The sequence below is a fragment of the Balaenoptera ricei genome, chromosome 4 (genome assembly GCF_028023285.1).
Source record: "Balaenoptera ricei isolate mBalRic1 chromosome 4, mBalRic1.hap2, whole genome shotgun sequence".
NCBI classification, from domain to species: Eukaryota; Metazoa; Chordata; class Mammalia; order Artiodactyla; family Balaenopteridae; genus Balaenoptera; species Balaenoptera ricei.
Genome location: NC_082642.1, coordinates 74,116,607 through 74,140,968, shown reverse-complemented (window position 1 = coordinate 74,140,968; position 24,362 = coordinate 74,116,607). Strand labels below are relative to the sequence as shown.

The window sequence follows — 24,362 nt, the reverse complement described above, 5'->3', positions numbered from 1 at the left end:
CCTGTGGAGGTCCCTGAGGGGACAAGCAGGGGTGGAGGGCATCTGTAAAGAACCACTAACGTGTCCCCCACAAAAAGGCCGGCCATGATAGAAGACTCACGGCAGCCAAGAGGGAGTAAAATGCACTAGCTCAGGGAAAGGCTCTGCCTTGTCTCCAATCTCCCCAACCCTTGGTCCTTGACTCTGGAGGGGCCAGAGGGGGTGGGAGGAGGCAAAGAGGTGGAGCAAGGACAAAAAAAGACCAGAGGATGCCGACGCGGACCCTTCTACACTGCTGGTTTCCAAGCCTCCTGAGCTTGGTAGCGGGAGAAGCTTTAAACTGGCTTTAATGAGAACTGGGCTTTTTAATGCTGGTAATCTGCAGGAAATCCAGGCACTCTGCCTGGGATACTCCGAAGAGGCAGAGGGGAAGATCCACATCACCTTTAAAGACAGAGGTGGGCTCAGGATAAAGCTGTTTCCATCTAATAATGGCACCAAATGTCACCTCGTTTAATACAGTAACCCTATGAAGAAGGTACTACCACCATCCTCATTTTGCAGCTAAGGAAACTGAGACTGCAGAGAAGTGCCACAAAGGTCTGTCAACTGAAAGTGGTCTTACGACCAGATGATTATGCAGCCAGCAAAGAGCAGAACCAGAATGAACTCCAGGTTCTGATCCCAATTCCAGGCTCTCGGCAGCAGAACCACAGTGGCAGCTGTAGCACAGCACGTCTCAGTGAGACAAACCTCCCCTTGCCAATCAAGCAGAAGAAGTAACTCACGTGCTCTCTACAAAGGTGCACCCACTTCTCAAAATCTCCACATGCTCAGCTTCCAGGCCACCTTCCCCTCCTCTGAAGTCCAGAGAACTTGCTATCTGGGCCATCACTGAGCACATAGCACAACATGCCTCCTACTTCGTTTTACTTTCAGCCCACTCTGGCCCACCTCCTCAGCCTGACTGCAGTCCTTGGCAGGCGGAGGCCTTGTCTCACACTTCTTCGAGATCTGGACACCAGGGTCAATGCCCAGGGTCTGGAGGCCACGACAGGTGTGCACAATCACACAGTCAGATGCAACAGGTGATGGGAAAACCCCAAGAGCTATCTTCCTGCCGCCACAGGGCAGCTCTACATATAAAATCTCTCCAACATACGTGTTCTAAGCAAAGTTTCTAATAAAACTTGGGTGAATTTTCCTGTCCTGCTGAAAATATATCCGACCTAGGCATCCAGCATTTACCGACCAACTCCTTCATGTAGAACACATTGGGGGTTCTGCCCTCCAAGAGCTGACAGACAATGGCGGGGTGGGGGGGTGATGAGAGACAACACGTATCCATAACAAACGTTAGAGAACACTGCAGAGGACTTGAAACAGTGCTGAGAGCTCTGGGAGGAGAATTCCCCAAAGTGGCAGCATCTGAGGACGTGGAACCTGTATATAAATGACCAGCTTACACACACACGAGGCTTCAAATGTGCTTCTAGGGCTAAGTGAAGACCAATTTATATCTGATGATCAGCTTAACTACCCACACATACACCTCCCGAAAGGAATGTAAAAGTTGTAACTTTTTCCAATCACAATGCTGATGTATATCTACATGGTATCAGCCAACACATGCATGCAAAAATAATGCCTTACATTTGCATAATGACTAACACTTAGTCATTCATTCAATAGAAATTTACCGAGTGTTATAAAATGTCAGACACTATTCTAGGTACGTGGATGAATATTTACCAGGTGCCAGGCATAGTTCTGAACACTTGATACATGCGTCTTACTTAAATCACCCAACTTCATGAGGTGATTACTATTATTATTTTCTCCACTTGACAGATGAGGAAACTGAGGCAAAGAGGAGTTAAGTAACTGGCCCAGGATCACACAACTAGAAAAGTCAATCGCAGTCTCTCTTTATCCGTCTTTCTCTTTCTCTTGTGTCCTAATACTGCTTGTTGCACACATGTGCCTAGTTCTCACCTCTGATGTCCCTGAGTCCCTCTTACCAGTTGCTGAGAAGAGCAGACAGTCTGTCTGGACTCTGGGCAAGCCCTCTTCAAACCCACGCACCCCTGGGGCCAACATCACAGGCCAGGCCAGCAATGACAGACATGTCCACTCTGGGCAGTGCAGAGACACCACTTGGAATACATCTATTCGTGTTGTGCATTTCGGCTTAGGCACGCACATAAGCACACACTCACTGCCTGCTGCTGCTGGTGTCACTTCTTACAAGCTGTGCTTGGAACTTGCAGTGGTTGCCAGTCCCCATCAAAACAGCTGCTTGGAAAAGTTTACTAACTTGCTGAAAACAAATTCTGAAAAGCTGGCTGCTGCTCTGTGCCACCATGCGGTTGTACAGCTGGGAGGAGACGTTTCAATGGAGACCCTGGTGAAAACTCCAGACTCAGCCCCGCACTCGGACTGCCGCCCAGCCTCATTCATTCCCCTCCCATGCCTCTTCTCTCTCCGTGTCCATTTCAGTTCTTTGTTTTCCCTCAGCTGACCTTGCTTAATCCCTGGTGCAACAGACAAGCTATAGCTTGAGAACTGATGGTCACTGAGAAGTTATTTGAAAAGCTTCCTAACCAGAGAGATGCTGTCTCTCCCTCCCCACATCCCACGGCGGACCAGCTCCTGGCTTTCACAGCTGGGTTGGATTTATCTCAAACTCGGCCTCCCCGCACTTAATGCCTAACCATCAGCTGACCCCTCTGCCTGCACCCACATCCCACACCTATTCTGTCTCTGATTTCTGAGGGGAGGTCTCACTAATTCCCATGTTCAACTATTACTATGTTCGCTTCATGTCTGATAGAAAATCAGGCTATAAAAAAAATGAGCCTGAATCTAATTAAGCTTCCAGATCTAACTTCCAGCTTATAAGAAACACAAGCTAAACAATACCTCAAGGAAGCAATCATTAGAGCAATCCTGGGACAAATGATCCAGCTCCTTCAACAAATCAATCGCTTGCAAAAAGAGAGGGACTCTGAAAAGATGTCTTTGATACTGCAGGGAAAAATCTGGATATGGTCTGGGTATTGGATGATACATTTTGTTGTAACACTTTAAGCAACTTTCAACATGACATTAATGTTTAAAAAAAAAAGAAGGTATTCTAGTTATAGGTGCATACTGAATATTTACAGGTGAAAAGGATGATGCTTAGATTTTGTGTCAAAATACTGCAGGGAAAGGAGAGGAAGGGAAGGAGGAGGGAAGGGTAAAATTGAGTTCAGGAGGGACTGATGAAACCAGATTGGCAGTAATGGTGACTGCTGAAGCTACATGATGGTACATGGAGACTCATTATACTTTGCTCTCTATGTGTGTGTATATTTGCATATTTAAATAATTTTTTTAAAAGGTCAGGCTCTAGAATAAGGCAGTTACCTAAAAGAAACCAAAAAGCCTAAATAAGAACCAAAAGGAGTTCCCTGTCAGTCCAGTGGTTAAGACTTGGCGCTTTCACTGCTGCGGTCCGGGTTCAATCCCTAGTCAGGGAACTAAGATCCTGCAAGCCATACGGCACCGCCAAAATAAATAAACAAGAACCAAAGAAGTAAATCAAAGAAATAACATGTTTCCTGGTTGGCACTGGGTCAGTGTCATCACCTGAGTGTCCCCTACGGGCCCATCACCAAACAAGACAAGAGAGATCAAACTGACCAAGAATCAGACCTGCCTTCAGGAAGCTCTCGCTCTTGCTGTGAGCTGCCCCTCGGACGCCAGAAGCAAAGGCTAGTCCTGACAACTAACTTTATAAGAGGGGAGGCCCAGATAGTCTCCTAAATAGCAACCACCTAAGGAACCTGTCACAGTTATAGGGTGCTGTACTTACTTTCTCCATCAGCAACTGCAAAACAGATCAGCTAAAATTGGAGAGAGGACTACCTACCGTGTTCAGAATCTTTCCCAAATGCTTACACAGAACTTTGTTTAACACTGCAACCAAGAAGGCAGCCGGACAGTGTCCACTCATATTCCTCTGAGGCTAATGCTTTAATTAATAAACAAGCAGCAAGACTGAGGCTTTATATCACTTTAGAGCAACGGTTGTACAGATGCTTACATTGTAAGATCACAGGAATGAAAAAAGAATACATGCATCTCAGCCTGTCCCCAACGCACAGGTGTATGTCATCTGTTGATTTAAATTTTTAACCTTAAACCATAAACCTTGGACCAGTAATTCCTAACTCATGTCCAAACCCCAAAATCTCCTAAGCTAAAGGAACAGAGGGTATTCCCCCAAGCTATTTTTCGTATTTCAAAAGATGAGTTAGAAACGTTACATTTGCCCAAAGAAGGAAAATGGAGGTTAGTGAAAACAAAGTTCTTATGTTTGGAGCTAAAATTACATCATCTGGAAGTAGAACCCTGGTTATATCATGCTGATCAAAAACTGAGACCAGCAATTCTGTGTCAAGGATTAGTTAGATGGGAAATTAAATGAATTGTCACTTAAGAAACAGTTTGTTCGGAATACAGAATTGTTAATAATGTGCTATCTTCAGAAGGAGAAAGAAATTATGGAGTATTCAGCATTAAAATGTGTGAAAGCACTGTCTTAGAATGCATAAAGATCAGGAATATTATTTTTTGAAGAAGGAAAAGTGTCCTTTTATAGTGAGGAGGCTTTAGCTATTATAGACGCAATTTAATTTTAAAAATCAATTCAACAAATTTATACAGAAATGGCAGTGCCCCCCAAAAAACACTGCAAATCTTTTTATAGATGAAATACATATTAAGCATGCATATGTAAAAACTAGATTTCACCTTGGTCTGTAGCAGAGCAATTTAATATCCAGAAGTATATATTTTAGAAATGACCCAAGATGTGGGTAGCCCAAGTTACTGGGCTACCTGGTAATTCCGCAAACTTTAAGCAACCCCTTTTTAACTTTTTATTTTATATTGGAGTATAGTTGATTAACAATGTTGTGTCAGTTTCAGGTGTACAGCAAAGTGATTCCGTTACACATATACAAGTACCTATTCTTTTTCAAATTCTTTTCCCATTTAGGTTGTTACATAATATTGAGCAGCGTTCCCTGTGCTATACAGTAGGTCCTTGTTGGTTATCCATATCGCAGTGTGTACATGTCAATCCCAAACTCCCAATCTATCCCTTCCCCCAAACCTTCCCCCCTGTTTTGTAAATAAGTTCATTTGTATCTTTTTTTTTTAGATTCTGCATGTAAGCAGATTATCATACTATATTTCACTTTCTGTCTGACTTATTTCACTCAGTATGACAATCTCTAGGTCCATCCATGTTGCTGCAAATGGCATCATTTCATTCTTTTTAATGTAAGCAGCCCCTTTTGTCATCCACCTACCAGCATCTACACACTGAGGCACTGGGAGCCTGAAACAAGTACTGGAACAACTGTTAGGGAAGCAGGACAGTGCAGTGGTCAATTCTGCACACACTCAGGGCCAGACTGCCTGGTGTAAACCCCAGCTCTCCCACTCCCTGGCTTTGTAACTTTAGGTTAGGATTCTGCACATCCATTTCTGCATCAGTGAACATACAGGAAGGGCCTGGCCTTTCGTAAGCACTATGTAATGCTAGTTATTGGTATCTCTGGTGGTGACCCTGTAAAAAAGCATTCCCGCCACATGGCTCTGTGTTCTCTCCCCTCCACCACACATTCCTCTCGTAATCTATCCTCTTCTTTGCTTCAGCACATCTTCTTTCATCTCTTGGAGCATTTCAGGCTCATCTACAAGATAAGACACAAACACCAGAGACCTAGGACAAGACCACCTGACCAAAGGGCTCCTGAGACCTGGAAGAAGAAAGATTCTCACAAATTGGTTTCTCTGAAACCAACTGCCAGTGAAAATCCTGATGCCTCAGAAAGTAATTCTCTCCACTGTCAAGAGGAGTGGAGATTTTACAATGAATTACTTGCCTGTTCAGGTAACAGCTTGAAACTGGCACCTCCAGGGCCACAAAGAAAATCATACGGTCAACTCAAGCTCATTCTGAATGTTAAAGGGACCCAATTGATCCTGGCATGTCGGAGCGGGAAAAGGACTTTACACATCATCTAGATCAAGGGTCACATACCCAAATACCCAGCGTACCAGCCAGGTCACGAACCACAAAGGGACTGGAGCCAGCTGGGGACAGTGTGTCTTGTATGAAGGGAGGGCTGCTACTCAGCTCCAGCCAACTGCTGTCGCGGGCCTGGGACTGCCAGAGGCTCTGAGTGTTTAAAAGAAGCTGGAAAGTCAGATTCTGGGGAGGGGGGGAGGTGCAAGCAAAACACACCTGCAGGACAGATATGGTCCAAGTGCTGCCGGGTTTCACACCTTGAGCCAGACAGGACAGGGCAAGCCTCAGACCCCTGGAGATCACAAAGCTACCACGCTAATCCAATGGTGGGGAGGGGACTAGGGTCCCCAGCTGTTCACAGACTAAATAAGGAATATGACTTATATAAGAACTACTTTTTTTCTAATGTAAAAGGATATTGTGATATTAAAACCAAATTGTCCTTCCAAACACTGCTAAATTGATGAGTTTTCATTTCCCATTTTCTCAAATGAGGAGATTCCAAGAGCACAACAGTCCTGTACTGTACACAGATTTTATCTACATTAGAGAGGGGACCTTCACACTTGCACTATTCACAACCACCAGCGAGACCAATCTTCCATTTGATGGTTGAGACTGAAAGGTTACGGGGCTTGCCCCCAGTCTCCAGATCCCTTGCAAAGGCAGGAGAGGAAGCCAGGCTCCCGAGTCCCAATTAGTCTCCATCTCCTCCACCAGGGCAGGTGGACTCTGCCCCAAGAGTGGCCCAAGAAGTGACAGCCTGGATGAAAACCCAGGATAAATGTGATCAAAAACAACATTTGGGGCCAAGTTTTTTCACCATCATCTCTTCAAAGTTCCACAGGAGCTCAGAGGTAGAAGAAGCCTGGATAACCTGATACCCCAGCCCAACTCCCGAACCACCTCAACTGCATCCCAACTGGGGGTCTTCCTGTCTGCGGTGGATAAGGGACTCATTGTTGCAATGCTGGGTAACAGTGCAACTGGAGGACTTAGGTTTGCCTGGCCATGACACTCTGATCTCCAGGCCTGGCCCTCAAAATGTCTACATCCCTCTCCCCACCCCCAGACACTGCCTCTATATGTTCCCTTCCTAGTCTCTCTTCTCCCGTTTGCTCCATTTCCCCAACTAATTGGTTTCCTTATGAAAAAGAACTTATTCACTTTCGATTCTTGCTCTCAGTCTGCAGGCATTAGTCAAGGATGACTGACTTAAGCTGGGAGCACAGAGGTCACACACCCGAGAAACAGAACTGAAAGAACTTGCCCACTAAGTCAAGACAAGGTACCCTGGAGGCAGAGCAGGCGCTGGGGAAGCGGGGCCTGCCTTCCACCCGGGATGACTGCAGCTGTGGGAGCCAAGACCACCAAATACAGCTGTGTAAGCTGCGCACTGCACAACTCCAAGGGCACCACTCCAAGAGGCCAGGCTGCGAGTGGCGCCATCTGGAGTTGCGTTAACAGAGCAGCCCAGGGAGGGGTCAGTGGCCCAACCTGCAGGCACATGGAAATGGGAGTCTGGCTATTAGGAGATGAAGCACATCTTTCAATGAGTCAAGTAATAGTGACTGAATGGCCAACTGAGTTTCTTATACTGGAGTGTGCTTACAAACTCCCCAGCAGCTTAGTTAAAATGAGGGCTGCCCAGCCCTCCCTAGAAATTCAGAATCCTCAGCTCTAGCGGCGGGATAGGAATATGTGTGTTGTTGTTTTTTAACAACCAGCCTCTTGAGAAACCCTAGCAAACAGAGTTGAGGCTTAGGAGAACACAAACACTAGAAGAGCCAAGGTTGGGTTACCGAGGGGAAAATGTTTATATTTTTATACGTTTATTCCTTCCATTCCAGCTCTATTTTATGAATAATATTATTTCTAAAGACCATTAATGATGGCAATCACATATAATCCATGAAGCAAATGCCACCAGAAACCCCAACCCTGGCTATTCCTTACCACGATTTTTAAGAGCAGACAAGACACCCTAGACCCTGAAATGAAAGAGCTATTTTGACAGCTTGCTAAATTGATGGCCACCATTCGCCAAATCACAGGAAATCCATGCCCTTGCTGAGAAGGTTCCTCTTTCCACCGTTTCAGTGTGGCAAACACCCAGACACATACCTTGTGCTCCTCCTTCATCACCTGTTCAATGAGCTCGGATTTCATGGGAGGTTTTGAATACTGGCCTGAGAGAAGGCCATGTCCTAACTTAGTCCTGGACAGAAGGGAGAAACAGACAAAAAGGTTATTGCTGTTTCCCCTCAGAGATATTAAAGTTACCTACAAATTTCAATAAGTACAGCTGCTTTTAGGTGGAACACTGTATCTCAATTACTCACAAGTAACTTCTCTGTTTGATTCTGCTTGATACTGATTCCATTTTCAACTTTTCTCAGTACTTTGCAATGTTACTGATTTTTTTCTTTTTACAAAAGTAACACATGCTTATTTTAGAATACTTTAAAAAATACGGACAATAAAGAAGATAATTGCCTTTAATTCTGCAACCCAGAGAAAACCACTAGGAACACTATATCGATACTTAAAAATTACAACAGGGCACTTACATCTGTGTGTTGAAATCTTGTGTTGGATCTAAAGGAGAGTAGTCAAATATTCTTGGAAGATTTCCTACATACCTAGAAAATGAAAAGCAACAGTCAAAACATAGGAACTGAGAGATGAACAGAACCAAAATAAGCTATCATCCTAGCTAAGACCTTCTTGCCTTTCTGTCAACACTAAATCATCCACCTGAAGAGAATTTCTTCCTGAGCTCTTACCTCTGCAGTCATATTCATGGGCCTCCCTAAAATGTTTATGCTTCTATCAATGGGTCTCAACCCCAGGTACGAGTTAGAATCCCCTAAAGAGTTTCTAGAAAAAATACGAAAGCCAGAGCCACCCCCAGATGTTCTGATTTCACTGCCTGAGGTTGAGGCCTGGGATTTGGAATCTTTTACAAGTTCCCCAAGTGAGTCTAACATGTAGCCAGAGTCAAGGACCACTGGCTTACGCCATCTCAACTACCTTCCCAAAAACGAAAGGTAAGGTTAGGAACTGTTCTGGTGGTGTCAAAATGAATAATGACAGCAGTAACAACTACCGTTTCTGAAGCGTTTCCTAAACTGCCTGATTAAGACCTCATTACAACCATATGAGGAAGGGATTATTGTCGTTACCTCATTTGAGAGATGAGAAATCAGGGTGCAAATTCATTAGGTAGCTTCCAAAATCACCCAGGAGGGAGTGATGAAGCCAGAGCAGACCCAGGAGGCCTGGCTCCCAAGCTGTGCCCTGAGCCACGCTGCCCGGTGTACCTGCCCCACCCACAGTCCCCTGTGCAGCCCAAAAGCCCTCCTTCTGACCAGTTTACCTGACAGAGCAGCCTAACTGTAACCATCCATCTCTCATCTCAACACACAATCATTTCCTTCTTTTTAAATTTCCCTCCGAACGTGTCAAAAATATATTTTCCTGTATTAGTTGTTTCCAATGGTACATATCTGTCAGTCTGTCTACAGAGCAATCTTCAAAATTAAGTAGATGAATAAACTAATATCTTTTTCATTGAACAAGCATGTTTTTCAAAAGAGAAAGCACATAAGTGAATTCATTACATTTAAATAATTATACATAGATTGGGAATTATTTTAATTTTAATTTTTTTAATATCTTTATTGGAGTAGAATTGCTTTACAATGGTGTGTTAGTTTCTGCTGTATAACAAAGTGAATCAGCTATACATATACATATATCCCCATATCCCCTCCCTCTTGCATCTCCCTCCCACCCTCCCTACCCCATCCCTCTAGGTGGTCACAAAGCACAGAGCTGATCTCCATGTGCTATGCAGCTGCTTCCCACTAGCTATCTATTTTACATTTGGTAGTGTATATATGTCCATGCCACTCTCTCACTTCTTCCCAGCTTACCCTCCCCGTGTCCTCAAGTCCATTCTCTACGTCTGCGTCTTTTTTTTTTTTTTTTTTTTTTTTTTTTTTTTTTTTTTTTTTTTTTTTTTTTTTAAATATTTATTTATTTATTTTTTATTTATTTATGGCTGTGTCGGGTCTTCGTTTCTGTGCGAGGGCTTTCTCTAGTTGCGGCAAGTGGGGACCACTCTTCATCGCGGTGCGCGGGCCTCTCACTATCGCGGCCTCTCTTGTTGGGAGCACAGGCTCCAGACGCGCAGGCTCAGTAGCTGTGGCTCACGGGCCCAGTTGCTCCGCGGCATGTGGGATCTTCCCAGACCAGAGCTCGAACCCGTGTCCCCTGCATTGGCAGGCAGATTCTCAACCACTGCGCCACCAGGGAAGCCCTACGTCTGCGTCTTTATTCCTGTCCTGTCCCTAGGTTCTTCAGAGCCATTTTTTTTTTTTTTTTTTTAGATTCCATATATATGTCAACACACAATCATTTCTTTCACTTCTTAAGTTCATTTCCTATTTCACACCCCCTGCTTTGTGCCGTTCACCTTTCCCTCTTGAGGCTTGGACTCTCTGAGCCTGACAGCTCTAGGAAGAAGCATCCAGAAGCAGATCCCTCTCCCTGTCCCTTCCTGCACCCTGCCTTGCCTGCTTCTCTGACCTCATTCCCACCCCTCTCTCCCAGACCACAACGCCCCGGCCATTTCCCCTTCTTGCTGCCCAGGGCACACCAAGCTCGCTCCTGCTTCAGGGTCATGCCATCCTGCTGTCTCTTTCCTGGAACGCTCTCTCTACAGATCCTTGCTCCCTTTCATGTTCCATATCACCTGAGCCTGGCTAACTTGCTTCTTGGCATGAATCACTATTTGTAACTATACAATTTATTTATGTTCTTGTTTATTATCTATCTTTCTAGAGATTATATACTAGAATATAATCTCCATGAAGGCAGAGACTTTAAATGACTGCATCTCCAGCACTAGAACAGCATCCAACATGTACAAGGCACTTGATAAATATGTGTTGAATGAATATATTCATATCATTTAATCACACAACCAATTTTCATAACTGACTACCTAATGACCCAACAGAACAGGCATTACTGCAGTAAAGTCTTGGCAGAGAACCATGATACACTACAGTTAGTAATGACCTCTAATTAGATCCCTGAAATACCAGAAACTTCTAGGCACCTGCTGATTACAAACTCGGAATTTGTATCCAAGGTTATGTACCAACATAAAAATTAACAGAGCACACGTCTCTGGAATAGTCCCATTCAAATGGCTTTTGGTTATATCACTAGAACAACAATTCCATTTAGAAATTTTCCATGGACCAAGAGCCAAATAATAGATAAACCAAACTATATTCAGAGTCAGAAGTTGCACTGAAGAATTCTTAATTAATATACAACACGATAAACATTATAAACATTAGCTCTCTTACAATCCAGTCTTTATCATATCTCAAAACCTGATAAGACAAAAAAAAATCCACTGGTAAGATGAACATTAGTGAAAAGCTTACGCTTTCTGGCTAGGTTGATGGAGAAGAATAAAGTTAAAGGGGGTAAATCTTTGATGTCAGAAAAGTCCATTTTGCTAGTAATTTATATTCCTTTTCTAATCAATGAGGAATATCCTCTATTACAACAAAATTAAATTAAAAGGCAGCAGTAGGGGCTTCCCTGCAGTAGTTAAGAATCCAACTGCCAATGCAGGGAACACGGGTTCAAGCCCTGGTCTGGGAAGATCCTACATGCCGCGGAGCAACTAAGCCCGTGCACCACAACTACTGAGCCTGCGCTCTAGAGCCCGCGAGCCACAACTACTGAAGCCCGCGTGCCTAGAGCCCATGCTCCGCAACAAGAGAAGCCACCGCAATGAGAAGCTTATGCACCGCCAACGAAGAGTAGCCCCCGTTCGCTGCAACTAGAGAAGGCCCACGCGCAGCAACGAAGACCCAACGCAACTAAAAATAAATAAATAAAATTTTAAAATTTTTAAAATTTTTAAAAGGCAGCAGTACGGCTTCCCTGGTGCCGCAGTGGTTGAGAATCCGCCTGCCGATGCAGGGGACATGGGTTCGAGCCCTGGTCTGGGAGGATCCCACATGCCACAGAGCAACTGGGCCCGTGAGCCACAACTACTGAGCCTGCGCGTCTGGAGCCTGTGCTCCGCAACAAGAGAGGCCGCGATAGTGAGAGGCCCGTGCACCGCGATGAAGAGTGGCCCCCGCTTGCCGCAGCTAGGGAAAGCCCTCGCACAGAAACGAAGACCCAACACAGCCAATAAATAAATAAATAAATAAATAAATAAACAGAAAGATTAAAAAAAAAAAAAGGCAGCAGTAATGCTGGATAATTTTTAAAGTACCAATACTTATATCTTCAATTTGTAATCTAGTGGTTTTCAAAGCAAAAAACAGTTTTGCTATCTGACAATCCATCTTCCTTGTCATTCAATTCGTACACCAGTTTATTTAGATTTGCTCCTCATCGGAATTATTTTGAAATGTAAACTGGGTTCAAGTGGCAGGCAGGGTATCAAGGAGTCCGGCTGATGTTCCCGAATTACACCGTGGTTGTGCGTAAGTCATTTAATCTCTCTGTGAGTCACTCTTTCTACTTACAAAATGGAGATACCAGTCCTGGACATAACTCCACTGAGTTAGTCCCACTGGGGAAAAAGGAGTTTGAAGAGCAAGTACTTCAACCCAGTGATATTCGGTAAAAGAACCAAAAGACTAAGAACAAGTATGAAAAATAAGTTGCTCATGTTCTAATATATACAGTAAATGTTTAGGAAATAGAATACAAAATGTTAGATACTACAAAATTCTACAACCCTTGAAACGAGACCAGGTGAGAGATTCAAATCTTAAATCCAAATTATAGACATGAGGTACATTTTTTCATGGAAGAAAAAATTCAGAAAGTTAATAGTTCATCAAACTTTGAAGTGCAGAGAATATTTTCAAAAACTGTAGGCCGTAAAGCACTAAAAATGTTGTTGCGCTTTGTAACAAAAGAATATAAGTGTCTTCCATTCTAGTTTAAAAGAAATAATAATTATACAACACCTACCATGAGTACTTTCCCTCAATAGTTTAAAAAAAAAAATCTTGGAGCATGAGACAGATAAGATGAAGCTACATTGTTTTCAAAGCAAATGATAATACAGGTATGAGACATGGGTAAGAACTTATAAAAATATTACAATGCATGATGCGTAACTTTGAAAAGGTTTTCACATCTCAGAGCTTCAAACTTGCTCCTCCTTTTCTCCAAAAGCCTGTCTACACTCCTCCTGCACGTCAGTCAAGGTGAGTATCCCTTTGTGTGTCCCTTCTTCAAAGAGATCCTCCCTGACCACCTCTTTCCCTTTTCCTTCATGGAATTTACCATATTTATAACCATGCAGTTGTTCTTATGATTACAGATACTCCTCAGCAAAGGATGGGGTTACATCCCAATAAACCCATCATAAGTTGATGATATCGTACACTGAAAATGCATTTACAATACCTAACCTATCAAACATTGAAGCTTAGTCTAGCCCACCTTAACCATGCTCAGAACACTTACATTAGCCTACAGTTGGGCAAAATCATCTCGCACAAAGTCTATTCGATAATGAAGTGTTGACTATCCAATCTAGTTTATTGAATACTGTACTGAAAGTGAAAAACAGAAAGGCTGTCTGGGTACAGAATGGTTGTAAGCATATCAGTTGTTTACCCTCAGGGTCGCGTGCCCGCCTGGGAGCTATATGGCTGCTGCCCTGCCCAGCATCACAAGAGGGTATGTACCTCCTGTCACTAGCCCGGGGAAAGAGCAAAATTCAAAATTCGAAGTACAGTTTCTACTGAACACATATCACTTTTGCACCATCTTGAAGTCAAAAGATCTTACGTCGAATCATCATAAGTTGGGGACAGTCTACATTTATTTAATGTCTGTTTCCCCAGCTGGGGCTGGGCACCAGGTCCTTTTGTTTACCACTGAACCCCCCATACCCAGCACACTGCTGAGCAGAGCAGAACCCGCTCCTTATTGGCTGGATGGAAAAAATTAAAACCTGACATGGAAAACTGACCGTAAATTTCCAAAGCCAGGAACAGTATGAAGAGGTAAGACTTCAAATACCAAAAGAGGAAGGAAAAGGACATCTGATATACTTTTATTAACTACCTTTAAAATCATTAGCATTCAACTCCACGTGGGTAAAATATTGCCCTGTGCTGTCCCTAGCATGCTATATGCCCGTCATTCTGTCTTAGCACATGTGTGTCCCCTTCCATACTCGAACCAAGGTCGAATCCTACCTGCTCTGGGAAACACTAGAGATTATTTCCTAAACTTAGGCAGTGGCCGCCCATGAGCTGCAGCTACCAGTCTCTGTGGCTCCCTGTCCTAAGCACAGTCGAAGGAAGGAAAGGGCCAGAGACACAGCCCCTCTGCCCCTCAGCAAGGGAGGAAGCAGGCAGCCTGAACATGTACAGTTGGGAAGCACCCTAAATCAGTGCCTCCCAATTACCTGTGGTGAAGGGCCAGCTAGTTTGTTGATTTCAACTCATATAGATGATACCATTAAAAATACAACAAAAATAAATTATAGTTGACCCCTGAACAACATGGGAGTCAGGGGCACCAACCCTCGGCACAATCGGAATTCCATGCATAACTTTAGAGTCAGCCCTTTGGATTCACAGTTCCTCCTTATCCATGGTTTCAACCAACCGCAGATCCTGTAGTACGGTAGTACGTATTTATTGAAAAAATCCACATATAAGTGGACCCGTGCAGTTCACACCCATGTTGTTCAAGGGTCAACTGTATTGAAAAAATGAAATGCCACTTATAAAAAACGGCAACGTCAAATGCCTACCACAATTTCTGAATGCTCACTCTCAATTTCCATACCTGTCTCATTTCGGATCCATATCCAGCAGTCCAAGGACCAGCACCATCCACGAACCACATTTTGAGTAGCAAAAAAAGAAAAGCTTAAATCCTCTTAGAAGCTCCACTCACTCACCACTGACCAACCAGATCACCGAACCTCTCCTAGCGCATCTATAGGAAGAGATGTGGCAGTTTTGCTGTGAAGCTTAATGATTGTTACTTTCTTGGCATAGAGGGTATTGGTCTAAAAATGGAAGCCATTATTAATATGACAAATCCCTGTAGGAGGTTTTTCAGTTTACAAAGCTCTTCTTATCTCACCTGATCCCCATAACACTTGACAAGTGTTCTCACCCAGCTTCAGGCAGGAAGTCACAGCACAGATGGTGAAGGGCTTCCTCAGCACACACTGCCTGACTGGACGCGGAGGGGACGCAGGACAGGCTGTGCACCCTGGTCTCTACGGGACACTTACGCTCTCTGGAATTCCGGGATGCTGAAGATGGCCTGCATCACAGAGCTGAGATAGCAACTGTTGCCCAGGTTCTTGAGACCCGTGTATCCGGGGCCGTACATGGGCTTCAGCTTCGTCCCCGTCTCCTGGATCACCTCCCACTCGCTGATCCGCGGCTGGCTGTCATTGTCCTGGAGCCCGTTCTCTGTCTGGGGCAACGTCATTGAAGAAATACAACTTTAACAATGATTATCATTCAAACATCATGTCCCACCAATTATTTCTAACAGCAATAGATGCTTCTGCCTTTCTTCCCCAGTTCAACAGAGAAATAAACAACCTCATTAAAAAAGACTGACGTGGTGATGGTTGCACAAGACAAATGAACTTAATGCCACAGAATTGTACACTTAAAAAATGGTTAAAACAGTAAATTTTACATTAGGTGTATCTCTCCACAATTTAAAAAAAAAAACCCACATTTAAAAGATTTTAAAATAAAAGAGACAGTGACTGGGAGGAAAGGAGATAGGAGGAGGAAGAAGACAAATAGGAATCAAAAAAAAGAAGCAAGTAGAATAATCTCAAGGGCAGATACAATGCAACACAGCAAACAAAAAGCAAAGCAGTTGGAGAAGAAAGTGGAATAAAACCATGGGGTTCGGGAGAAGCTCGACACAGGAGGGAGGTTTAAAGAAGAGCACAGAACACAAATTAAAAAGTGACATGAGTGAGAAAGAGGAGTTACAGAGGAGAACACGAGGAGAGGGAGATGACATGGGCTAAAGCAAAACACGCACAATTAACCAGCTCCCCATAGGGACAAATATTACACAGTCACGATACCAGCCTGAAAACACAATATGAAATGAGGCAAAGCATTTCCATCAACAATAATCTGTTGGCTTATTCTCTCCACCCCTGCCCCAGGAGCTCTACTTCCCTTCCTGTAATCAATTAAAGTGATGTTGGTCACAGATCATTTTAAAGGTCATCTCCCCGTACCCTCTCCCTTTAGTGAACAAAGAGTGATTCACGCAACTCTCCATCACAGGAGACAGAAATTTTGCAAGTAAACTCCAACTAAAACAAAATGGTACTGGATGAGGTGCCATTTTTACTATAAAATAAAATTTAAAAATCTAAGCTGATAACCAAAAGAAAATGCTAATTAAGTTCAAGAAGTAAATGCAAACATTAAAACCTAAAACCTATAAAATGAAGATTTGTGTGATAGGAATTATATAAATAAACCGAACAGTTTCCCCACAAAGTGGGAATAGAGACAAAAGGAGACCTTTCTTACCCCGTGCATATGAAGCATATCAATTCCAAAATGCGCTAAGTGCTTGGCCAAATGAGGATCCAAAACAGGTTCCTCTTCTGGGAAAGAATAAACATCTAGATGGTGAAGAGAAAATAAGCACTGAGATCTGTAATCAAGTCATTCAATAATCAACACATATTTACTGAGCTCCTACTATGCCCTGGGCTTGGGATATAGCAATGAACAAAACAAAAATCTCTTGTGAGTTTCAACTGGGGGGGAAGACAGATGATAAAAAATAAGCGTAATAAATAGGTATTTTTGTAAATATACCCATCACATCAATTCTTTTGACATTTCAGAAAGTAATTTTAAAAAGGTTTCTAAAACAAGAAAAAAAGAACAATGTCCAAGTTAAAATAATTTAAAATTAGACAAATACAAATGCCTAACACGATTGTTCTAACCCGAACCCCAGTGGCATAGATATAAGTTCGGGAGGAGGGAAGGGTGATGGAGGAAATAGCCATGCCGTCTTCCCACACAGGGAGAACCTGTGAGGAACAGAGAACACACAGGCCCCCGGGGCTGCCAAATGGCTGGACCGCAGCGTGAGGTCCAGGACAAAACAAAATTCTGCCTGTGGAACCCTCTATAGTCTCTCTGGTAGTCCCAGACCTACCACCTCACGACCCTCCACCTCCACCTGCCCCCTCATTCCCTCTTCCCTACTTCAGTGTCCATACCTCACAGAGCTGGTGAGGGATCTGTGAAGACTGCTGTGCTTCCCAAATGCATCCACCCCACAGCACACAGAAGAAGATGATGATGCATTTAGCACAGTGGGGTAACTCAGGAGGCTCCACCCGCCCCAGGACCTCAGGGATCAGCATGTTGGCCTCATCCGTAACCCACTCATGGCACACCGGTGTTGGGAAGCTGTGTGTTTAGGGGTGGCAGGAGAGGGTTCTCTCCTCAGGACCCTCATATCCCCCCTGACAACATAAGGCTTTAGACCACACCTGGCTTCTTGCAGTATGATTCAAAGCAGCAGCATTACCTGGGAGCTTGTGAGAAATGCAGAATCTCGGGCCCAACCCCAAACCTACTGAATGAGAATCTGCATTTTAACAAGATCTCCACGTGCACAGCAAAGTCTGAGAGGCACTGCCTAGCGTTTTCAAAAGCTATCCAAACTGCTGCCTTATCTGTCGTCATAGGGCAGTGCAATGCAGGAGAGGGACACATTTTCAGGCCCATTTTGCAGGTAAGGAAACGAGGGTTAGAAAAGTTAAATCATTTGCCTCAAACCCCACACGTGGCCCAGAACCCAGGTATTCTGACTCCCGGCCCAGTCCTTTTTCCTCTGCACTAGACTATTTCCTCAGATCTCTCAGGAGACCAAGAGGCTCAGTGAAGCACCATCCTAGGCCCTTAACAGGAATGGAGAGTCAAAAACCACAATTTCTTCACTTCTAAATTTGAAAAACAAAATCTGAAAATAGATATAAAGATATTATTCTTTAGGACAGTAAAAGATAGACTGTTCAAGGAGTTTCCTGCTCTTTGGAACAATACCAGGAGGAAAACAAAAAGTAATATATATAGAAACTATGGTGACCCTCTGACCCAAACCCAGATACACAGAGACTCACTGCCAACCCAAAAAAGCCACTCTTTCTATTATTAATAGATTAAACATTGTATAGCTTTCTCTTCTATCCCTCTTCCCTTAGGGGCCCATTTTAACTTGTGAATAGCAGCCTTCATCTATATTCCTTTTTAAAATATAATTCAGTGCTCTCAAAGTCAAAAACAAAAGACAAAATCTCCAGCCCAATTAAGAAAAAATTTCCAAAAAGTTTAAATACCAAAAAAAAAAAAATTTTTTTGAACTAATTACTTAAAACAAATACATCAACAATATTTTTAATCTATGACACATGACACCAAAATACCACTCAAATATTGGCTGGAAGGTGAAAATGACACTCCCCAGGCATTTATCTTTGGTTATTATTAACTAGTGAGATAGTTTTGAAGACTTAAGACTTTAAGCCTCTAAGCCTCTAATTATCAGAGCTCCAACAGAAAATAGTAAGATTGCTAGAAATGCACCATTGGCATGGGTCTAGGATTTTGAAATAAGTGAAAATCACATAGAACTCTACGGTTCTTAAGCCATTAGGCTCCAGCCTAATGAGATATTAGTGAGAAATTAACATTTCCTGTCTCCAGTCATTAACTGTTCCAAAAATATGACATGATTTGGTCAGACACAACAGTTACTTCTTACCCCAATGACAAAAACAGTTTAGTGAGTAACACACAAGAAATCTAAAAATGAACTGTGATCCTTAAACTTGGCAATCATGAAGAATTTTAAAATGACATGTAGTCATAGAAAAAAATTTTGAAATAGACTCAGGGGCTGCAAATCCTTACACATTTTTCATTGGGAAATTCACTTTATTTCCAACTTCTGCTTAGCAAAGTCAAGTCTTAGCTCAGAAACTATTGTAGCAAATAAGCATTGCCTGACAAGTGTTACCCTGCCGACCTCTTCCTTGACTTAAAAGCTTGGAGCCAAGAAACACAGTTAGGAAGCTCACAGAAAGATTGTCCTAGGAATAGTCCAAGCAGAGTTTCATGAGTAACTACGTTTACTTTAGAAGGAAACCAGTCATTGTTTCATTTCAAGTTAAACGACAAATTAAGCCATGGAGAGCATGGAGAGACCCGGAGAAGGGAAAAGATAAAAGGTTTACAGCATGAATAACTCATTGATGTGATAAGCATGTTAGAAAACAGTATGTGCATTAAGTTCCAAAACTAAGGAAAAGGTTAGAGAATAGAGATGGAGACTAAGACTGAGACAAAGACTGAGAATCTGTAAGGAATTTACATAAAAATGGTAATAATTTCTTTTCTCTGAATGGGAAGGTTTCTTTTTGGTTTTTTGCTTTTTTTCCCCAAATTTATTATATTTCGATTGAAAAGAATGTTTTATAAGTAATTGCCAAAGATTAAAATGTTTCTATACGGTGGTATACTATTAGGACTAGTGTACCACTGGTCATCCTTGTTCACCCACAGGGATTCACTCACTCACTCATTCATTCATTTATTGATTCATTCATTGTATTCAACAAATATTTACTGAACACCAAATATATACAGATACTGAGGATTTAATATTAAATAAGACAAGCAGGGTCCCTGTCCTCACAAGTTTAAACTTTATTATTTCAAATAGTATTATAAGAATGTTGCTTTAGTATAAAGGACCTCAACAGATGTCTTCTTGGCTATGGTTTACTCATGTAACTTTGGGCTCTCTTTCCTATGCCCCAGAAAATGGCATAAGTCCAAATTCTGCCCTCAGATACCCCCACAGGAAAGCAGAAGGAGAGAGAGGTAGAGATGTACCTCAACAAGATCTGGTGTTTAGAAAGACTAAAGAAACCAGAGAAGCTGGCTTCACTGCTCTACCATACAGCTCAAATGGGAAAAAAAAAAAACCCCAGAACTCTTGGTCAAACACCAAGTCACAAGCCAGAGAGGAAAGGATCTCTCCAGAGTAAATATGATCCATTCACCCAAACTGCATCTCTCCACCATGAGTTTATATTTACATGCCTATAGAGCATCTGCCACAGACAGGAAAAGGATAGAAACAAGAGAATGCTCCAGCAATTAATCTAGAAAACCAAACACAAAATGAATGAGGGCAGAGGTATATACCATCACCTTAGACAGTATAACTCGCAGGCCAGACAGAACCTAGACTGTGGTCAGGAAAGGAAAACAATTAAGAGGAAAAAGATGTCCATAAAATAGAAAAAAAGAAGAAAAAGAAAAAAAGGTAAATCAGAGGAGAAAACTTTATCAGTGTGTCTGTCTTCCTCCATCTCATTACAACACAAATATTTACTGAGCACCTACTATGTGTGAGGGGCTATGCTAGATGAGATAGAATAGTAAACAACAAACGTGGCGTTCAGGTCCTGACGTCCCAGGTGACCACCATTAGACACAGCAACAGGATCTCATGAAAAGTGCCACAGTGGAGCAGCGCAGAGGCACACAGAGGGGCACAAACCAGGTCAAAACTAAAATGAAGTAGTCAATGCCTTGATCCAAATCCTTGAGCTGATACCCAGGTCAGGGGTGAAGATGACCAAAGAAGAAAAATCACCTTCAGATGCTGCTGAGCTGGTGCAGGGGCCAGTGCGATAGGCGATTTCACTGCTGCCACGGGCATTACAGGAAGACTCTCCTGTAATCACCAAGGCTTTGAGGATTCTTCTTAGGTAAACTAATTTCTATGATGAAAGAAAAACACACCTTCTCTTGCCTCCAACCCTCTGCATTCCTTTCCCACCAAGAACCTCAACCTTGCTCTGCCAAACGAATGTCTCCTCCCACAGAGGAAAGCTTTTTGTTTGCTTGTATGGTGATCTGTTTCTTATTTTGTTTGCTGCTGTACCCATGGAACCCAGAGTGGAATTCGATATGGGGCCCACTTTTATTACCCAGACACCACAATGGCCTAGCCTGGAGGGATCAAGGCTTCCTGGAAGAACTAATTCTAGGCTGAGACCTCAAGATGAGTAGGAGCTTCTCACTGAGCAGGTATGTCCTTACTGGGGAGAAGGAAACCAGGACGATTGGATCACACGACCATTAAATATCTGAGTTCACAACCTGCTTGGATTCCATGTTCACTACGCAATATTCTAAATATAATTCAGCTTTCCACAGGGAGGGAATGTACTGGTCGAGTTGACATAAACATCCCACTTACAGGTGGTTGTGGTTCTCACCAGAAACTAAAAACTAAACACCCTGACTTTAACACTTTGTCTCTTGTGAGTTGAATTAGCCTCAGTGAGCCTAGCAAGTATGGAAGATGGACCCTCACCAGTGGTACCATCATCAGGAGGGGGCCACCCCACCCCCAGACAGAGGGTACCCTGCCCTTCTGGGCCTCAACATCCACAAGGCCCATCATCAGATATTTATGGAAACTTTACACATGTTTTCATTAACTTATTTGGCTTTTAAATAAACAATAAGCTACAACTAGCAATCTATTAAACAGATTTAAAAGAAATGAAAATAGAATTGATGCATCCCATAAACTAATATGTAATGATAATTAGACTGCAAATAATTATTTGCGTTAAAACCAACTCTGCACAAGATAAGCCGGAATCAAATCCTGATCTATTGTCAAAAAGTGAACATGGGCTTCCCTGGTGGAGCAATAGTTAAGAATCTGCCTGCCAATGCAGGGGACACGGGTTCGAGCCCTGGTTCGGGAAGATCCCACATGCTGCGGAGCAACTAAGCCCGTGTGCCACAACTACTGAGCCCACGCACTGCAACTACTGAAGCCCGCACACATAGAGCCCATGCTCCGTAACAAAAGAAGCCACCACAATGAGAAGCCTGCCTACTGCAACGAAGAGTAGCTCCCACTCGCCACAACTAGAGAAAGCCCACACACAGCAACAAAGACCCAACACAGCCAAAAACATAAATAAAAATAAATAATTTTTTAAAAAATAGTCATTAAAAAAAAAGTGAACATTGCCTCAGCTAAGTGAGTTTAAGAACCCTCATCACAGGTGCACATTCTACATTGCTTTTGCCAATGTTTTATGCTTTCTATGGTTGAAAAAAGAGTATTTATTCAAATACTCTCAATTACATGAAGAGTAATTTGCACACCACAACTACTGAGCCCGCGACCCACAACTACTGAGCTCACACACCAGAACTACTGAGCCCGTGCGCTCTGGAGCCTGTGCGTCACAACTAGAGAGAAGCCCACGCACCACAATGAAAGATCCCGCATGCCACAACTAAGACCCGAGACAGCCAAAAATAAATAAATAAATAAATGTTTTTTTAAAAAAAATATGCATAGAGAATAGAATTAATCCTTGCCTTTACTACTAGCATACATTTAAATAGAATATAATTATTTAAGTACTTATAGACCAGCTGGTTCATTTAATCAAAGTATCCATGCCTCCATGCATAAGATTCTGTTTGGAACTTAAAGATGAAAAAGACATAGCTCAAGCAAAATTTTAGAACAAATCCCCATACACAAATAATTGTTGTCTTGAACAGGATGTTCTGAGAGCTGGACTTCTAATAACTGGTCTTATCAAAACACTACATAATATTACTCAGCCATGAAAAAGAATAAAATATTGCCATTTGCAGTAACATGGATGGACCCAGAGATTCTCATACTATGTGAAGTAAGTCAGACAGAGAAAGACAAATATCATATGACATCACTTATAGGAGGAATCTAAAAAGATGATACAAATGAACTTATTTACAAAACAGAAACAGACTCATAGACATAGAAAACAAACTTATGGTTACCAAAGGGAAAACAGGGAGGGGGATAATTTAGAAGTTTGGGATTAACAGATACACACTACTATATATAAAATAGATAAACAACAAGGACCTACTATATAGCACAGGGAACTATATTCAATATCTTTCTATAATAGAAAAGGATCTGAAAAAGAATATATATATGTATAACTGAATCATTTTGCTGTATACCTGAAACTAACACAACACTGTATGTAAATCAACTGTACTCCAATTTTTAAAAAAGGCTCTGCATAAGATAGCACTAAAAGTAGAAACATCTGAATTATCCTCCCCTTGCAACTGTACCCAATAGAATGCCTACATTACAAACTCTTCTTTCTCTCTATAGGCCCTACAAGAACAATGATGGTTACCATATACAGCAGTCATTCAACAGAGCAATGACCTGTAAGCACTTTGCTGTAACCCTGAATCCAACTGCATGTCCTGAATTTCCTCTTCAGATCCTGGAAGGCTTAGGATTCAACCTGGCTTGTGTAGCGGTTCATTTATTTGAGGGGAAAATGTCTGGCACCAGCACCTGAGACTCTTGCAGCTACTTTTCTCTAATGAGTTAAAAGAAGTCCACTAAACTTTGGAAGTTTACCCAAAAGGTGAATCAAAAGAATCTTGACATGACCTAACTGCCAGCCCTCAATTATAAAACAGATAAATGAAACCAGTTGGATGGAGAGGGCATGGCTGACAAAGAGTGTACCACATTCAGTGAAAATATCCTCACTAATTAACTTTGAGGCTGGCTAATTCAGTCAGAGAAAAATAGAGAAGAAAAGCCAAAGGTCTTTATATTTTTCCTAAAAAAATCATCTTACCTTAAAGTAAAGAAGAAATAAAGATTAAAACCTGGACAGATGGAGAAACTGACCTGGGTGTGGGTGCAGATCTGTGCTTCATAAGTGTTTTCAGTGATGCTGAGATGATGGGCTCTTATGGCCACTGCTCAGTATTTAAGTTTCTCATTATTAACCCTGATGTAATTTCCCTTTTCCCTCACCAAATGGTAGAAGGAATTAACTGTACAAACATAGCCAAAAGCTAACATACAGTGTGAGAGCACAAAGAAGACCAGTTCTGAAGCTGACAGTACAAGTAGGAACCACTTCTGACCCTTTGCTGCACTGGACACCATCACTGCCTGCTGATGTCAGGGGCTCTGAACACACAGTATCTTTAAAACCCATCTTCTCCATAATGAATCCATTTGTACCTAAAATGACACTAATCCCCATAATGAATTCTAGGTCTTCCCCCTACTATTCTAATGGTGGGTTTGCTTATGCACACTCACTTCACAAGTCCTG

General features: G+C 42.5%; 1 protein-coding gene across 2 annotated transcripts in view; it reads right to left on the bottom strand.

The window, feature by feature from the left end:
* USP13 (ubiquitin specific peptidase 13) overlaps window positions 1-24,362 on the bottom strand; it is a 120,582-nt gene that overhangs the window by 47,409 nt on the left and 48,811 nt on the right. For both annotated transcript variants that reach the window (XM_059920575.1, XM_059920574.1), the window contains exons 7-10: window positions 16,672-16,766; window positions 15,387-15,574; window positions 8,638-8,709; window positions 8,192-8,285 (exon numbers count right to left, since the gene is read on the bottom strand). In XM_059920575.1, the coding sequence (XP_059776558.1) occupies window positions 8,192-8,285; window positions 8,638-8,709; window positions 15,387-15,574; window positions 16,672-16,766 (449 nt within the window). The remainder of the gene's footprint in view (window positions 1-8,191; window positions 8,286-8,637; window positions 8,710-15,386; window positions 15,575-16,671; window positions 16,767-24,362) is intronic.